The sequence below is a fragment of the Phalangium opilio genome, unplaced genomic scaffold, assembly GCF_054372755.1.
Source record: "Phalangium opilio isolate 3A_F unplaced genomic scaffold, DU_Popi_V2 ptg000329l_1, whole genome shotgun sequence".
Classification (NCBI taxonomy): Eukaryota; Metazoa; Arthropoda; class Arachnida; order Opiliones; family Phalangiidae; genus Phalangium; species Phalangium opilio.
The window spans coordinates 6,082,980-6,101,095 of record NW_028324226.1 but is presented as its reverse complement, the minus strand read 5'-3'; the positions used below and the strand labels follow the sequence as shown (position 1 = coordinate 6,101,095).

The window sequence follows — 18,116 nt, the reverse complement described above, 5'->3', positions numbered from 1 at the left end:
CTCCTTCTTTTGGGCGCGGAGGAAGTCAGGTTTAAATGTTAATGTACATTATAGCGTGACCGGTTGTTTAGAGAGAGAGCGAACATTTTTGCCCTTTGGCCAATATTAGAGATCCTTACTCCTATAGTTGTTCACTCTTGGCAGAATTTGATTAGAAATGGTTTAATTAGAAATTCTATAAAATTTCAGAACTAATATTTTTCCAATATCGAACAGATACCGAATGAACTAGATATCAAACGAAGCAAAACCTCGCGCTCAGAATCTCTGATTCAGTATTTTATACAGTATACAGGGTGTTTCTGATAAGTCGCCATAAATTAACGGGGATGTTCTTTGGTCGATTTTGAGTCGTAAATGTATAATTTATATGACATTTTTCTGTCCGGCCCACTGTTTTTGAGTTATGACTTGAGTGTTTTAGGGATGACCCCTTAATTAAATTAGAAATCATTGTCTTTCAGTTTCTTAATTAAAATACTGCAATCTTTTCTTGAAAACAGTTGCCCATACATCTATGCTAGACTTATCAGAAACACCCTGTATAATTTTGGCCCAGAGCCCAGTAAGGATTTGAAGTTTTGAAGCAAATGGGTTAGAAGTTCGCGCAGTTACATTCCAGTGACAACTGGAAGTGTCAGTAGCAAACATTTCGCTACCTTTTTGGAGCACATGTCCCTAGTGTCACTTGACAGCGTTATTACGGTCTATTAAGATATCCTGAACCCTTTCCTTCCAAATGATAAAAACAAATAAAAAATATACCCGAGAGATTTCTTATCCCGATGTAGAAGTCTGTTTAGGCGCACTTGGTAAGTATGGCGCTTCAACAAACCCTCCGTTCTATTTCGTAATGCGACATAATTATATGAAGAGGTCCCGCGTGGGTGTTAATGATCTCGCTAATGCCCTTTTATCTCACAAATAAGCTACTTCTCTGCAAAGTATTTAAACTTTATCTTTGTGTTTTTTCCTATATGTGATATACTCGTAAGTACAGCCTGTATATTTTGATAGAGTACTATAGGGAATTCCTGTCTTTCGCCATCTCGTCGTCTCTCGAGATCAAGGCAAAGAGGACTCGAACTTGAACTTTTCAGTCTCTTTAGGGATGGGGGAGTATTGAATATAACCAAATCTTATCTTTAAGTATACGTGTATATGGCATGCTTATACCGCAAGTTTATAAGATATGTTCCATAAGTGTGACACTACTTATACTTTGTACTGAGAGCAGTTAGAGTCGAGAACGACAAGCGAGAATTGACTACACTCTGTTTTGCAGTCCATCTTCCTATTGAGCCTGTACTAACCCTTTGACAGCGCCTCACTAGGCGTGGCTTTACGAGAATCTATGACGTTTCACTTACGTCACTTAATGACAACCTCTCAGTAACAGACAACCCCATAACTTTAAAATTCTTAATTTGTTTCCCTTTGATTCGTAACACTGTAATTCATTTTAATTATCATCATCATATTGTCATACTGACACAATAAATGATCTCTTTTTAAAAACAATAAAACTCAGTAACCAGTGACAAACTTATGGAACATATCTTATGAACTTACGTTATACCCTTGAGAAATAACTAAAGTCATAACTGTAAACGTATAAAGTCATTTCTATTCAGTGATGTTCAATTTAATATCATGGACTAATGCTTAAGCATAAGTTTAGAAGAAATAAAACTTTATGCAAAATGTTCTAAAAAAGGGTGGTAGGATCGACCGAAGTATAGTGAGTTCTATGGGCGATTTTGAGTCGAAAATGTAACTTCTATGACATTTTGCACCAAGAACCACTGTTTTCAAGTTAGGTTTAGGGCGATTTAAGCATGACCCCTTAATTAAGTTAGTTTCTTACTTAAATTAAAGGGGTTATCCGTAAAACACTCTAATTTTAACTTGTAAACTGTGTATCTTAGGGCAAAATGTCATGATGAAGTAACTTTTTTGACTCAAACTTGATTATCCATAGAGCCCATTTAATTAAGAACCAAAACCCATTTTGGAAAACACCCATTTTGGAAAACACCATGTATTTAAGACTCTATGATAGGCACACTTAATTATCTCCTTGATGGTAAATTAAAATAATAACCCAAAATTTGAAAACTAGGCTAGCACTTCATTAAACGAAGCCCTACTATTATCTACGAAGAACAGACACGTGGTCTGGAAGATCCGATGACATTAGACGTGTTGATACGACTACTTTGACGTGCGAGCTAATTACCATACACGTCTATACCATTAATTGGCTCATACAAGACACGCGCCTCATTTTTGAAAACTAATCTCAGTGCTCAGCCAAGAATGATATCTAGTTTACTAGGGAGAAGGTATACATTTTCCACATTTCTAGCTTTATCTCCAGTCCAAACGTAGGTCCGGAGTTAATCCCTGCCTTTAAATTACAACCAGCATCTAATTGGTTCTTGAAAACTCACGTCAGCGCGTCGCAAATGACAAAAATTACGTATTTTCCGATTGAGGAGAGGCGAAATAACCCGGCCTCCTTTTACGTCCCCCTCTTGTATTTTGAAAGGGGGACTGGGACTATGGCGCGCGAATACTTAGGCATCTTAACCTTCTCCCTAGTAAACTAGATATCACTTCTTGGCTGAGCGTTTCAAACAATATAATTAATAATGATAATAATAATTTCGTTTACGCTTCTGAATTAGATTAGAAACTTCACAATATAATCAAGAGATTGTGAATGCATTTACAAAATTACTGTCAACTCAAGTTCAAGTTTAACCGTAAATGAGTTTAAAAATGAATATGTTTAATTATCGCGATAGTAATATAATTTTTCAATTCTCTTGCAATGTCACGTATATTAAACACTAAACCCCGCCAAATATGACAGTGACATATCGGTATTTATTTAGTAGTATAGGTTAAATGTAGCTTACCCGTAGAGAAGGGCGGCTCCGGCGATGGCACCCCCGCACTGGGCAATGATATAGAGGAGGGCTCTGAGCAAAGTCACTTTTCTCGTCACGAACATGGTGAAGGTGACGGCGGGGTTGACGTGCGCCCCTGATATGTGCCCGAAACACTGAGAGAGCGTGGCCATCGACAGTCCGCAAGTCATGGCCACGGTGCTGACCGTTGGCGAGTAGAAGCCAGGCCAAGTGATATGAGCCCCGCACAATAAAAACACGAAGAAGAAGGTGGCAAGGCACTCCGCGATTATTGCGCGCCAAAATTCCAAAGTTCGGATCTCCTCGCGCATAGAGCGCTTCCTGTTGATTTGCGTTCTCAGTGATTCCACCTGTCACCACAAAAATAAATAAAAACTCTTTATTGAACGACTGCAACATGCATCTTGGCCGGAAATTATAAGTTTATAAGATATGTTCCATAAGTATGACTCTAAGGGTGCGTTCAGTAACGCTCAACGGAGACCAAACGCGTTGAGCTCCGTTGATCAACGTGATGTCATGTGACGTATTAGGCTACTGAACGGTTTTTTGCAAACTTTACGTTGTATCGTCTGCTTACTGTTCATGGAAATGGATATGCGAGGGCCTGCTAGCCGAAATAAGAGAAAACTCTGACCAGTAACTTAGCCAGGCTTAAGCTTTAAAACCCAATAACTTTTTAAGCTTCATAGATATAACAGAAAAAAATTTCATAAAATAATTAACAGACATTATTCATTCGTATTCAGTCGCTGCCACACCGATTTTATAAATAGTTCCGAAATTATCCGTCAAATTAACTTCTCGAAATCATTCAGGGAGATAAGTTTCCTCCATTGCTGCTACGTCACAAATGCGTTGCTCAACGAAGTAATCGGCTCTTACAGCCGATGACTTCGATGCCTCTTCGCTTACAATCGTGACGTCAAACCGGAAGTTCGGAAAATCGTTCAGTGGCGAATGCGCATTCAACGGAGCCTCCGTTGAGCGTTACTGAACGCGCCCTAAATATACTTCGTAATGCTAGAGACTCAATTTCAGAGACTCTGTTTTATGAAAAGGGACTAGAATCGTTGAAGCATTCCAAATTGTAATTTATAAATCCATAAGTTTATAAGGTATGTTCCATAAGTATGACACTAAATATACTTCGTAATGCTAGAGGCTTACTGAGAGCTAGTTCGAGAACGACAAGCAAGAATTGACTACACTTGGTTTTGCAGTCCATCTTCCTTTTTAGTCTGTACCAAGCCTTTGACAGCGCCTCACCAGACGTAACTTTACTAGAATCTATGACCTACGTCACTTCATGACAAGCTCTCAGTAACCAGTGACAAACTTATGGAGCATATCTTATTAACTTTTGTGAACTTCTATAAGAACTTAGGCATATCGAGCTCAGAGCCAATATAGAAAAAGCTAGGAGAATGGAATGATATTCCTACATAATGAAATCCTTAACCAACGTTTTTCACTTCCTGCCTTTCTATTTATTGGATCATGCCAAAGAGATAGCGAATGTTTCTTGAGTCTTTCATAATAAATTAGCGATTGTATCAACGTTTTACATGGCTGAGGTAGATTCTAAAACGTCTCGTAACACCGGCCTAATTGTGTGGTTATAATAATTGTTTTCAAATAATACTTCTATCGCAATGCAGGTGTTTCTGATAAGTTTGTCATAAATTAAGTGGGATGCTCTTTGGACGATTTTGAGTCGAAAATGTTCTATGACATATTGCCGTCCAGGTCACCGTTTTTATGTTTTTGACCCCATAAATTAATTAAGAAACTGAAAGACAATGATTTCTAATTTAATTAAGGGGTCGTCCTTAAAACACTCAAATCGTAACTCGAAAACAGTGTCCCAATGTCATAGCACATCTTCGACTCAAATCTCCCATAGAACATCCCCCTTAATTTATAGCAGACTAATCAGCAACACCCTGTTGCTTAACACCTTAGTTGCGTTAATTTTACGCAAGAAAAAATGAACATTGTATTTTAAACTAACATTGGCTTTTAAACCATACACAAAGGGGCACTGAGGAAATTCAAACTGACAAATTTAAAGAAATTGATTTATTGAAAATATCTTTCTTTTATCAGTAAATGTTATTTATCACGTGACAAACATTGCAACAAGTTTCTTAGCGTTTATGAAAATATTTCAAAACTTCAATCGTTTGTAATTACGGATAAAAATTCCAATATCTTTGCGATAAAAAAAATAATAAAGAAAAACCGAACCCACTTATAAGGCAACAGGTACACTTGTATTACTCAAGCTAAAAGCCTCTGTATTTCAGTACTTTTCTCTTAAGATAAATCTTATATGTAAGTACTTGGATGGTTTAAACCCCTTTTTATTAAAATTCAAATAACTTTTTAGTTTTCGTTAAAATATTTTCCATCATCATCCGTCTGCTGTACAAATTTCTCCAAAACTTTCCCTGGTCAGAGGCATGCGATATAGTTTGGTTGGGAATTGGAAATTCAGAAAATATCTCTGCTCTCTGTGACCCAATTTTCCTTTCCGATTTAAATTGTCCTCGTAAACTAGGCCTACTAAATAAGTTAAGAATGACCTCCAGACTTATAATCTGGGATTAATGTAACGAAACCGGTTTGAATAATTCTCAAATATTTCATTCATTATATTAAACTCGCCTGAGGAAGTTGTAGTCTGGATTTATGGTTTAGAATGTTTAAAGAGGACTCTAGACTCTAGGGGGTTTGACTGTCAAATATGGATGGTTATGTCAACAAATATTTACTCATGGTACATCATAAGTTTCTAAGACATGTTCCATAAGTATGCTAGGGACTTATTGAGAGCTAGTTCGAGAACGACAAGCGAGAATTGATGTCCTACACTCGGTTAATTTTGCAGTCCATCTTCCTATTTAGCCTGTACAGGGATAGATTTAATTTTAGAAGTAGGAATGGAGAACAGAGTAATGTGGACGCGCGTCAAAGTCCCGGACCCCCTTCCACGGGACGGAGGGGTATGAAAGAAGAGGTGGGTCATAGCGACAGAGGTAAAAAGGAATTACGTATTTTTCACCGTCCCCGTCAGCAACGTCATCAAAACGTACCTTAAGTGAGCCAATAAGATAATTTAAACTTTTAATTACGTGTTGGAGGGAGGGGCTCTATACTGGGCTATGAGTCGGACTGAAGTAAATACTAACCGTTCTCCATTCCTACTTCAAAAATTAAATCTATCCCTGTTCTGTACTAAACCTTTGACAGCGCTTCTGCAGGCGTCACTTTACAAGAATCTATGACCTACGTCACTACATGACAATCTCTCAGTTACTAGTGATAAACTTATGGAACAAGTATCTCATGAACTTATGTTCATTATATACATTAAATTTGAACGATTGTTGACTTCCCTCCTAGCTAGGCCTAATGGAAAGCCTTATTTTAAATTTAGTAGTCTAAAAGGTTTTCATTTACAATATCAAATTGAGACTCGCGTTGTTGTTTATACATGATTCGCAAAGCGCAAATATCATTAGACTCTCGAAACATCTATTCGTACGAATTAATAATCTAGCATCCCATTAAAACCTCCTAAATCTATACCAAATATACGTCCAGTATGCTTAAGCTTTAATTCTTAAATATGTTGACATAAAATCTCGAGAGGTTTGAATAGTGGGAAAAAAAAGAAAACTTTCAGTATCAATTTAGGCAAACATTCCAACTTGACAAATGTCGAAAAAATTCTCGAGAGGCCGCTTATGGAAAGAACTCGATAGTGAAAATCAGCTGATTCACGTCGCGTTTACTGACCTTGTCGATAAGGTGGAGAAAGAACGCTTCCAAGGAGATGGGAGCCATGGGACGGCCTTCGACGATCATGGGTGAAGATTCCAATCGGGAACGTCTGGACCGCGATCTGGACGTTGAACCCCCCGCAGTTGCCCCTCCTTGGACGGACCTTATTGAGGCCGCCGTAGCGTAGGGTTCGAAATCACCGTCGTAATACGTCCCACCGTCCTCTCCGAAACTTTCGGCTCCGTCCCCCGCGCGTTGACGCCGGGACGACGAGGGTTTGCGCGTAGAGCGCTGGCAACATGTGCACCAAGACAGCCTGAATAATTTCAACCGGGAACCCGGGGACGAGCGCCAATAAACAACGAACGCCGGAGTTATCCCTCTGTAACGCCGCAAAGCCGAACCAAAAGATCTCCTCCTCTCTTAACGCGAAAAGCCCGAGAGAATCAACAGCCACTAGTCTCAATAGAGGACAACTCGCAAATGAATGAGAACGGAAGAGAACCGTGCACCGGAGTTACCACCGGATCGACCGACACACTGACACTGGCTGGGCCGCTCTCGCAGTCTCTTTTCCCACTTGCTATCGCGTTCTCTACAGTACGCTCTCTCTTCCGACGTACTATGACGCTATGAGCGCCGCAGTTTAGTCTCTGGCAGGGTTTAACGGAACGGCAAACGCAAACCTCGCGCTCGTGGGGAGGGTTTTAAACATTTTTCCCCTCTCCAGTCCCCCTATTATACTTTCTCTAAATTTTTCCCTCTTTCTTTGCTAGTGGCGGAAATATAATAAGAAAATGAGGAATTTCTTTCTATTCTTTGATATTTTTCCGTCGTTACGCTTATTATTAAAAGTACGTTAGTTGAAGTTTTAACAAAGTTTTAGAGAATGGGCTAAGTATTCTGTGAATTTTCTGTTTATTTTCACTTACAATAACTGAACGTATCCTTACTTCAAATTATCATCAGTGCCCTCACAATTTTTCAGTTCGGTTGACTAAATCTTATTAGTTTTCAGACTATAATAAAGGATTGATACACCAAGAGGCCAGACTAGTTGGTACTGCATTTTGTACGCCAAGTAGCCCGGCCTCCTGGTGTAAATGGTATCAATCATCCTAGCCTGAAAACCATGTAAATCTATAAAATTCCCAGTCGAAGCCGCTTTACTTTGAAAGCCTAAAATTTTAATATACCCTTGAACAGTATTGTTACCTTGGAAAGTGAAATTTTGCAAGAACATGTACCTTAATCCCTCGATGATTTGGTAAAATGGTTGCCACAACATTTAAAGTTTTCCTTACGTATTACCGTCCGCACTTTCGAACAGATTTGTCTTAAATTTAGTATACTAGTTCATTTTAATTATATCCATAATGTTTTTATTTTAAACGTGCGACCATATTTCAAAATGGCGCCCAAAAATATTATCAAAACTTCTTGACTAGATTTTAAAGATCATAAGTTTGTAAGATATGTTCCATAAGTTTGACACTACTTATACTTCGTAATGCTATAGGCTTACTGAGAGCTAGTTCGAGAACGACAAGCGACTAAGCGAGAATTGACTGCACACTGTTTAACAGTCCATCTTCGTATTAAGTCTGTATTAAGCCTTTGACATCGCCTCACCAGGCGTTGCTTTACGAAAATCTATGACCTACGTCACTTCATGACAAGATCTCAGTATGCGGTGATAAACTTATGGATGGTCGTATGATTTACCCGACAATGCCAGGCCCTTTCCTACTAGAAAATATTATCAAGGATCATTGAAATCCACGCCGATCAAACTTTTTCAAAATTCATATTGAAATCTAAATTGATTCATAGTGGGGTTGTGTCAATTGAAAAATCGATAAATAATTATAATATTTTACATCGAGTAACGATCTTCTGGCAAGGTATATCGAGTGTAGATTTAATCGTGCGTAATCTTTAAACACGTTAGGAGGCTGGCCGGGGTCTGAGCTCGAGTTATATTATTAAGCCTGCCTTTTATACCCATAAAAAGAAGTTTGTTTTCTTTGCGATTATACGGCTTTTATACCGTGATTCCGGGAAGCCGCTGACTGTTTATCAGGTCTACATGTACACCTCTCTTTATGATAGCCGTAGCCCAGATATGAAAGGTATACATACCATCATTAGATTGAGCAAAAATCGTCCCGAGGATTGTAGAGTAGGGCTATATACTTTTCCCGTGTTTGTTGTGAAACTACGCAGACTAGCAGCGGCTTTACCAAAGATAAATGTTTACCCTTTTTTCCCAACTATCATAAGCTTGTTACAAGAAGCGATTTCTAGTTTACTAGGGAGAAGATATAAATTCGCCACATTTCTAGCTTTATCTCCAGTCCAAACGTAGGTCCGGAGTTAACCCCGCCTCTAAATTACAACCAGCATCTCATTAGTTCTTGAAAACTCACGTCAGCGCGACGCGAATGACGAAAATTACAGTCATATTTTCCGACTGAGGAGAGGCGAAATAGCCCGGCCTCCTTTTACGTCCCCCCCCTCCCTTGTATTTTGAAAGGGGGACTGGAACTATGGCCCGCGAATAGTTACTTAGGCATCTTATACTTCTCCCTAGATATTGCTTCTTACTTGTTATGTAATAAGAGTAAAGTTAGACCGTCACATGGAAGCAGGGAGAAAAGAGGTAAGATGGAGAGGAAGTTATGATGGGCGACCTGAGGAACATGAAAGTCTTCCAGTGTACCTTACGCACGCCCCTACCCCTTCGGTTGGCGATTGTTGAGTGCTGCCGCGTAGCGCCATTGTATTATTTTTTATAAAAGCTAGCTTCTATTTTTAAGATAGAGGGGGCATCCTTTACGTTTGCGTACCGTACGACCCTACCTAAAGGCTGAGGATGCTGGGAGGACTTTGGTGCCGTTACGTAGATAGGAGCCACTCCATCTCTCTCTCCTTCAAGGTGAGATATCTAGCAGCAAAGAGAACTGACGTAGCCCGTATTAAGGACCTTCTATTACTTTTCAAGTCGCCATTTTTAAATATGGCGGCAAATTGAACCCCAAAAATCATTAAAGCATCTATTGAATACAGGGAACCAGTATACTAAATATTAGCGAAATCTATTGAAACGTGCAATCAACGTTACTCCATAAAGAAGGCTTCTCTACATTAATAACAATATTTGCATTTAAATTTTATAACGACTTGGCCATCATCAGATGATTTACAGATAAATATTTGAACCGCCCACACAAAGGATAGATACCTCACGATTTTGTTTGAAATGCATGTTATAAACCTATTCGGCTCAAGCTCAGCCATGGAAGTTTACATGCTTGGTTATGGCTTTATTTGTCCTTAGGTTAGGTTATGAACTCGCTCAAAATTAATTTTATTCTCGTTAATCAAGCTTTGTATAAACTAAAAACAAATGAATATTTTCTAGAGCGTAAGGAATAATTCTGAATATTGAAAGTCAACTAGGTAATAATGATCTAGGACTCCGTCCATAGCCTTGGGCACTCCGCTCACTCACTATACAGGGTAGAAATCTTCGCGGACGACCAGTCTAGATGCTTCTCATAACGCCTTAGTGTTACGCAATGATTTACAGGCGCTACCTAGTAGAGTTCTATTATAAATAGACGCAATGTTTCTTAACTTAAATGTTTTAATTTATAAAGGCGGTCGGTTGATAAATTAAATCGTCGTCTTTCTTTGTCGACATCGCGGTGACCAATGACTTTTCATTTGGTTTCTTCTATTGAAGTGAGTATAAATGTGAAATTTAATAACGGAAATTTAAGGCGGTATTTGATAAACTCCCGGTAAGTTATGGACGCTAAATTACCGACGCATCTCAAAATCAAGCACAAATTATGGCTGAAAAACACCAGGGTGCGAGGGGCTATATTGTCATTCGCCAAAATTTTGTACACCTGATTACTGATTTCTGAATTTTTACGTGAATTCCGATGATTACTGAACGAATTTCTTGATTTCTGTGATTACGATTATTTTCGGTGATTTCCATAATCTTTACACTGATTTCCCGCCGCAGATTACTTGTGATTCCTGTTTGAATTCCAGTGATTTTTTATGGGGATTGCCGTGATTACCAGCACTGGATTCTTCGTGAATTTCGATGAATGCAGTGATTATTTCTATTTCAACTGATTATGATTTTTATTTTGGATTTTCGAATTCCTCGATTGATTATGTATGTTTATTTCACGTAAGGTGTGATTACCGAAGTGTTTACGAAAGATTACTTGTAAATCATGTGATTATTTTCTATTTTTCTCAAGATTTCACGTGATTTCCAGTAATTATCGGAGATTTCTGATTACCTTTGATTACCCTCAAGAATGATTTTGATTACTGATGATTTTTCAAGAATTCTTGAAATCAAGTAATCGATTTCTGTGGTTTTGTACACCTGATTATTCAAGTGACTAACCCCTCACCAGGGTGTTAGGAGAAATATCTAAATTGGTCAGTGATGATGGTTTTCACCCATATAAAACTTTTTCTTGGATCGACTAGCTATGTCTATATCGATTACCTAGCAATAGAAATAACATCACCCTTGCACCGCGTCTTTGTATTTGAATCTTATAGCAGGGGACATTTTCTTAATCCATATTTTATACGCTTTTCTTTATATAGTAACTCTATAGTTACGTAAAAAGCGACGCATGCGTTGTAGAAACTTCCTGGTGCCTCTATACTCTTTGTGACGAATAATGGAATATTGACTTAGGATTTTTGTGTTCTTAAAACCTCTAATGCTATACCAGGGGTAAATAACGAAAGGAGTTAGAGACGCTAGCTTCCGTAGTGTAGAATAAAGTGGGACTTTCAAACGTAGACACAGAAAAGAGAAAACGCCTCGGTCGCGCCGTCTATAATTCAAAATAAGTATGATATTTTCCAACCAATAGCGTGGCAGCAAAGTTTCGAAAGTCATGCTGGGATATCGATTTCCTCCTGTCTGCTAGTTTTCGTCTGCTAGTGTTCGTCTGCTTACGACTAAGTGACAATTAGGCTTAGAGTAAAGTTTATTCATTAAGGTGCACTTGAATTAGAAACATGCAATCTTAAAGTTGGTAAATTCCTTTTTCGATAATGAAATGGAATTAAAGTCGTTTTTGCATCCTTCAATACAGTTTTAGTTGTTTTAATTTCTTTAGTCACAGATACAGTCGATGATCCTGATCCCACAGTTCCCACTGGCACTGACTCGGAAAAATCACTAAGCCTTAGCTCACTGGGCCGACTCTGTAACCGCGCACTTACGGCAAAACAAGTTTGAACACATTTTGAGGATTTCCCCGGCTTCAAATTGCAAATTGTTGACTTATCTTTCTTCTTTAAATCGCTGTTTACTCGCGATTGAATATAATAACTATATTGGGTTGATTTATGAGACGACTTCACAACATCGACACCCGCCATTTTACTTTACCCAGAATACCTTGCGGTGCGAGATTTTAAGGCAAAACTTTTAAGGTTCTGGTCTTATTTACAATACAGTTCCAAAGATGGCACTACGTTAGTTACAAATTCTATGACGTTTCAAGGTCCCACTGTATTCTACACTACGGAAGCTAGCGTCTCTAACTCCTTTCGTTATTTACCCCTGGCTATACGAAATCACAACAATAGAGAAAAATAAAACCAGAAGTATATTATAATAATTCTCTTCGAGAGAAGTGTACATGCACAAAGCGGCGTAATGGTAACATGATTCTTCCCAGCATCCCTTAACATTTGGAGCAAGGTTACTAAACCGAATCACATACGCCGTAAATAGTTCCCTCGTTCATTACTCTGTTAGCGCTTAACTATTTGCTAAGGCCCATGCGCTTGTTGATTTTTGTCCCACATCAAGACAATCAAGGTTTGTGGGTTGGTTGCTGAGGATTAAGTACCAAAAAGTAGTGATATCTAGTTTATTAGGGAGAAGGTATAAATTTCCAGTTTTATCTCCAGTCCAAGCGTAAGTCCAGAGTTAATCCCCGCCTCTAAATTACAAGCAGCATCTCATTGGTTCTTGAAAACTCACGTCAGCGCGCCGCGAATGACGAAAATTACGTATTTTCCGACTGAGGAGAGGCGAAATAGCCCGGCCTCCTTTTACGTCTCCCCTTGTTTTTTGAAAGGGGGACTGGGACTATGGAGCGCGAATACTTAGGCATCTTATACCTTCTCTCTAATAAACTAGATATCACTTCTTAGTACGAAACAGTTATAGAATTCACCCTAGCACGGTGCGATGCCCATCAGAACTTAGTTTGATGAGCAGGAGAGCAAACAAAAACGGGGTAAGCCTGGGATGAATCACGTTACATAACTAAAGTATTAGAAGGATACAGAGTGTCATCCTTCTTCTATTATCCCCAACTTGTTGTCTTAAGATGGAACATTGATGGGTATGTGGACAACAAAGACTTTAGATATGGTAATTCAAACAATAAGGACTTTGGGGGACTGGTAACGTTGACGTCATATCTAACGTCTTTGGATTCACATGCCGTCCGGATGTTCCGACGTAACCCATATACCAAGCAGACGATTCTGTGGTACATCCCCTTTTTGAAAGGGTCTTTTAACTTGAAACACCGTGTTTAATGGTCTTAGTTGCCACTAAATATCAATCAACATGTCTAATGATATTTGAAGTTCTTCATCCTTTTCTGAACTATCCTTATTGGGTTTTACCTAATTTCGGTGGCTACATCTGTAAGCTAGAGTACGAGAGCTTCCTTAGGATTACAGAGCTGTGCTAATTAGCTGACAACTAATTGAATTAGAATTAGCAATTAGGGAAATATTTATGAACTAATTAATTAGTAAATTAGCAATTAGGGAAATATTTATGTACTAATTAATTAGCAAATTAGCAATTAGACATAGAAACTAATTCAATTCAATTAGAAATTAGACATTTATTTATCAAACTAATTAATTAGAATTACTATTTTCTAATTAAGGTAAAAAAGAAACCATAAGTAAACATAAAAGTTTAAAAGTGCCCATGGATTTAGTACTTTGGTGATGTTTTAATGCCATTGAAAAAGGGGTACGGAAGCCATGAATTATTCTCCAAAAATGAGACGAGCCTCGAGCCTTCCGTCATGTTAAAATTTTTCTCATTTCTTCATTTTCTTGCCACAGTTCCTATAATGGACTCCTGAGTAGTAAATACATGCGCACTGCTATTAATTCGAGTAGGTAAAACAGTCGAAATTTCGAAATGGAGCAGCTGCGAACTACGAAATTTTCTACTAGTACTAGTATTCTCTCATATTTGAGGAGCTGAAAAAATTAGAATAGCACTAAGGTTTCCTCATCGATATAATAAGGCTTTTTCATATTCAAATAGATGAATCAAGAGTTAATTCCTCGATTTTTTACAACAAATTGGCGTAAAGGATTAATTGAAAATCCAATTGGCTAATTAGTTAATCCTAAATCTAATTAAATTTTAATTAGATAATTACCTTTCCGATTCATACTAATTAATTAGAATTACTTCTCAATTAGCACAAGGTAATTAAAATTCAATTACCATTTTCAATTAGTAAATGTTGCTAATTAATTAGAAATTCAATTAGCTAACTAATTAATTAGCACAGCTCTGCAGGAATCAAAATCCTGTAATGTGACTAGTACCATACACTACCGCCCAACCTCATCCTCCTTGTCCAAAACATGCCTTTTAAAAAGTATTAGATTATACAGCCAGATTGTCTAGCCCATAATTAATTAGTTTTACTTCAAGAAACCAAGGAACGCTTTTGCTGTAACGTTTGAAGCTAGCGCACATATCAGAAGTATATAATACTTCTCTTCGAGAGAAGTGTACCACAAAGCGGGGTAAGTGTAACGTCACTCTTCCCAACATCGGAACATTTAGAGCAACGTTACTAAAACGAATCACATACGCGATAAATAGTTCCCTCATCATTACTCTATTAATCAAAAATGTCTTGATTAGAATCAAGACCTAAAAAGTATCGATAAGAATGAGGTTATCACTTGTCTGAAGGATCAGATATTAATTTTTCTTTTTAATTGAAACATAAATGCATGCTTAAGGAAAAACAACGTTCCATTACCGTTTTCCGTTGAAATAAATTATTTTACTGGTAATCAATTTCAAAAATTTACTTATCTCGGCTTTTCGACCACAATTCCATTCCCCGAAAACATTTTATCATTACATTAATTACTTTAGGGAGAGTACGTGTATGGTTTTGCGTTGTAAAAGGTTCCTAAAGACGTTACATCCCCATTCGTGACTGGAACGATTCGCAGTGGAACATTTTAATTATTCTAAAACCAATGGCGCCAAATTCAATAGGGACAGTTAGATTTTTACTCGCGGTTTTGCAAAATGATGTAATATCAAGTGTACTTTAGTCAACCGTCGTATTGTTCTTTCTCATAGTTCAGGGCATGATCAGTGTTACTGCCCAATTTCTCTCTCTAGTTTCTAACAATGGTTAGAGACTATTTGATATGGCACGGCACAACGTTATATACATTTGTAAATTCTAAGTAGCACAAAAGGAAAAAGAATCCATTTTTTTATATTTTGGTTTGAAATAAATAAACTCATGATAGTAGTTATAACGAACAGAAAGTCAAGGGAATAGCACCGGTAATGAGCAGCAAAAAAAGAGGAAAATTTGCTTCAAGTTAGCAGAGGGACATGGTAGTGAAAATAGTAATCTAGATTTTTGTTCGTTCAAACCTTAATATATCATAAAAAATTCAAGTGGGGAGGCGGCACTACCTAGAAAGATTGATTTTGGCAGATAACAGCGAAAAAATTATGTTCTACACACACTGGGACTATGGGAGAGTTTCAGGGCCGCAGGTCGCACATGATGAAATTTCAAGTCCAGTTTACATCAATTCTCCCTGGTCGTACTAGTAGCAGGTTAAGCTATAGTTTGCTCAGGTCCTGTTAGTCTCGAAAGGGTTATATAGTCCTTGTAACTTTTAAAAGGTTGTTGTCATGGCTAAACAGACCGCTATTACAGTTTTTTATTGTATTATAGGATATTTTGACACGATATCTCCCAAAAGTAATTAATGTAATGATAAAATGTTTTCGGGGAATGGAATTGTGGTCGAAAAGCCGAGATAAGTAAATTTTTGAAATTGATTACCAGTAAAATAATTTATTTCAACGGAAAACGGTAATGGAACGTTGTTTTTCCTTAAGCATGCATTTATGTTTCAATTAAAAAGAAAAATTAATATCTGATCCTTCAGACAAGTGATAACCTCATTCTTATCGATACTTTTTAGGTCTTGATTCTAATCAAGACATTTTTGATTAATATCTGTTCCTTCAGTCTTCATTTTAATTAAAAAGGTTAAGAAACTGTTTTACATATATAAAAGGGACCATAACTTTAGCTCAATCAGACATTTATTTATAATGATACTTCAAAAAAAAAAGTAAATCAATAAAAGTTTGTATTCTTATTGTAATTAATATAATACAATTTTTTGCAATCATTTATTGAAACGCGAGGCGCCCCCTTAAAAATTCCAGAAATAGGACCAAATTGACAATTTTAGAAAATTTTTAAAAATGCTGATTCCCGGGGCAAGCACCCACAAGTACCCGGCGCAAGTACCCACAAGTACCTACAAGCACCCACAAGTACCTACAAGCACCCACAAGTACCTACAAGCACCCACAAGTACCTACAAGCACCCACAAGTACCTACAAGCACCCACAAGTACCCACAAGTACCAACAAGCACCTACAAGTACCCACATGTACCCACAAGTACCTACAAGCACCCACAAGTACCTACAAGCACCCACAAGTACCTTCAAGCACCCACAAGTACCTACAAGCACCCACAAGTACCTACAAGCACCCACAAGTACCTACAAGCACCCACATGTACCTACAAGCACTCACAAGTACCCAAAAGTACCTACAAACACCCTTAAGTACCCACAAGTACCTACAAGTACCCACAAGTACATACAAGCACCCACAAGTACCTACAAGCACCCACAAGTACCTACAAGCACCCACAAGTACCCACAAGTACCTACAAGTACCCACAAGTACCTACAAGTAACCACAAGCACCTACAAATACCCAGAAGCACCTACAAGTACCCAGAAGCACCTACAAGTACCCAGAAGCACCTACAAGTACCCACAAGTACCAACAAGCACCTACAAGTACCCACAAGTACCAACAAGCACCTACATGTACCCACAAGTACCCACAAGCACCCACAAGGACCTACAAGTACCCACAAGCATCCAAAAGCACCCACAAGTACCTACAAGCACCCACAAGCACCTATAAGCACCCACAAGCACCTACAAGCACCCACAAGTACCCACAAGTACCTACAAGCACCCACAAGTACCTACAAGCACCCACAAGTACCTACAAGCACCCTTAAGTACCCACAAGTACATACAAGCACCCACAAGTACGTACGAGCACCCACAAGTACCTACAAGTAAGCACAAGTACCTACAAGTAAGCACAAGTACCTACAAGTAAGCACAAGTACCTACAAGTACCCACAAGTACCAACAAGCACCCACAAGTAACCACAAGTACCTACAAGCACCCACAAGCACCTACAAGTACCCACAAGCATCCAAAAGCACCCACAAGTACCTACAAGCACCCACAAGCATTCAAATGCACCTACAAGTACCTACAAGCACCCACAAGTACCTACAAGCACCCACAAGTACCTACAAGTACCCACAAGTACCTACAAGTACCCACAAGTACCTACAAGTACCCACAAGTACCTACAAGTACCCACAAGTGCCTACAAACACCTACAAGCACCCTTAAGTACCCACAAGTACCTTCAAGTACCCACAAATACATACCAGCACCCACAAGTACCCACAAGTACCTTCAAGTACCCACAAATACATACCAGCACCCACAAGTACCCACAAGTACCTACAAGTACCCACAACTACCCACAAGTACCCACAAGAACCCACAAGTACCCATAAGTACCTACAAGCACCCACATGAACCCACAAGCACGTACAAGCACCCACAAGTACCCACAAGAACCCACAAGTACCTCCAAGCATCCACAACAACACACAAGCACCCACAAGTACCCAGAAGTACCCACAAGCACCTACAAGTACCCAGAAGTACCCCTTGCACCTACAAGTACCCAGAAGCACCTACAAGTACCCAGAAGCACCTACAAGTACCCAGAAGCACCTACAAGTACCCAGAAGCACCTACAAGTACCCACAAGTACCTACAAGCACCCACAAGTACCTACAAGCACCCACAAGTACCTACAAGTACCCACAAGTACCCACGAGCACCCACAAGTACCTACAAGTACCCACAAGTACCCACGAGTACCCAC

At 38.6% G+C, this 18,116-nt stretch overlaps 1 protein-coding gene and 1 long non-coding RNA gene across 3 annotated transcripts in view; both read right to left on the bottom strand.

Moving 5' to 3' along the window:
• Positions 1–7,391, bottom strand: part of LOC149610541 (neurogenic protein big brain-like) — a 291,238-nt gene extending 283,847 nt beyond the window's left edge. Inside the window, exons 1-2 of one of the 2 annotated variants that reach the window (XM_089859108.1) lie at positions 6,741–7,391; positions 2,925–3,286 (exon numbers count right to left, since the gene is read on the bottom strand). In XM_089859108.1, the coding sequence (XP_089715234.1) occupies positions 2,925–3,286; positions 6,741–6,809 (431 nt within the window). In that variant the 5' untranslated portion in view covers positions 6,810–7,391. The remainder of the gene's footprint in view (positions 1–2,924; positions 3,287–6,740) is intronic. The other variant, XM_089859107.1, reaches the window with a different exon arrangement.
• Positions 5,004–6,725, bottom strand: LOC149610542 (uncharacterized). The gene is made up of 2 exons (XR_016376625.1): positions 6,311–6,725; positions 5,004–5,676 (listed from the first exon to the last, which is right to left on the bottom strand). It is a non-coding gene; the product is annotated as an uncharacterized LOC149610542 (long non-coding RNA).
• Positions 7,392–18,116: the final 10,725 nt, after the last annotated feature.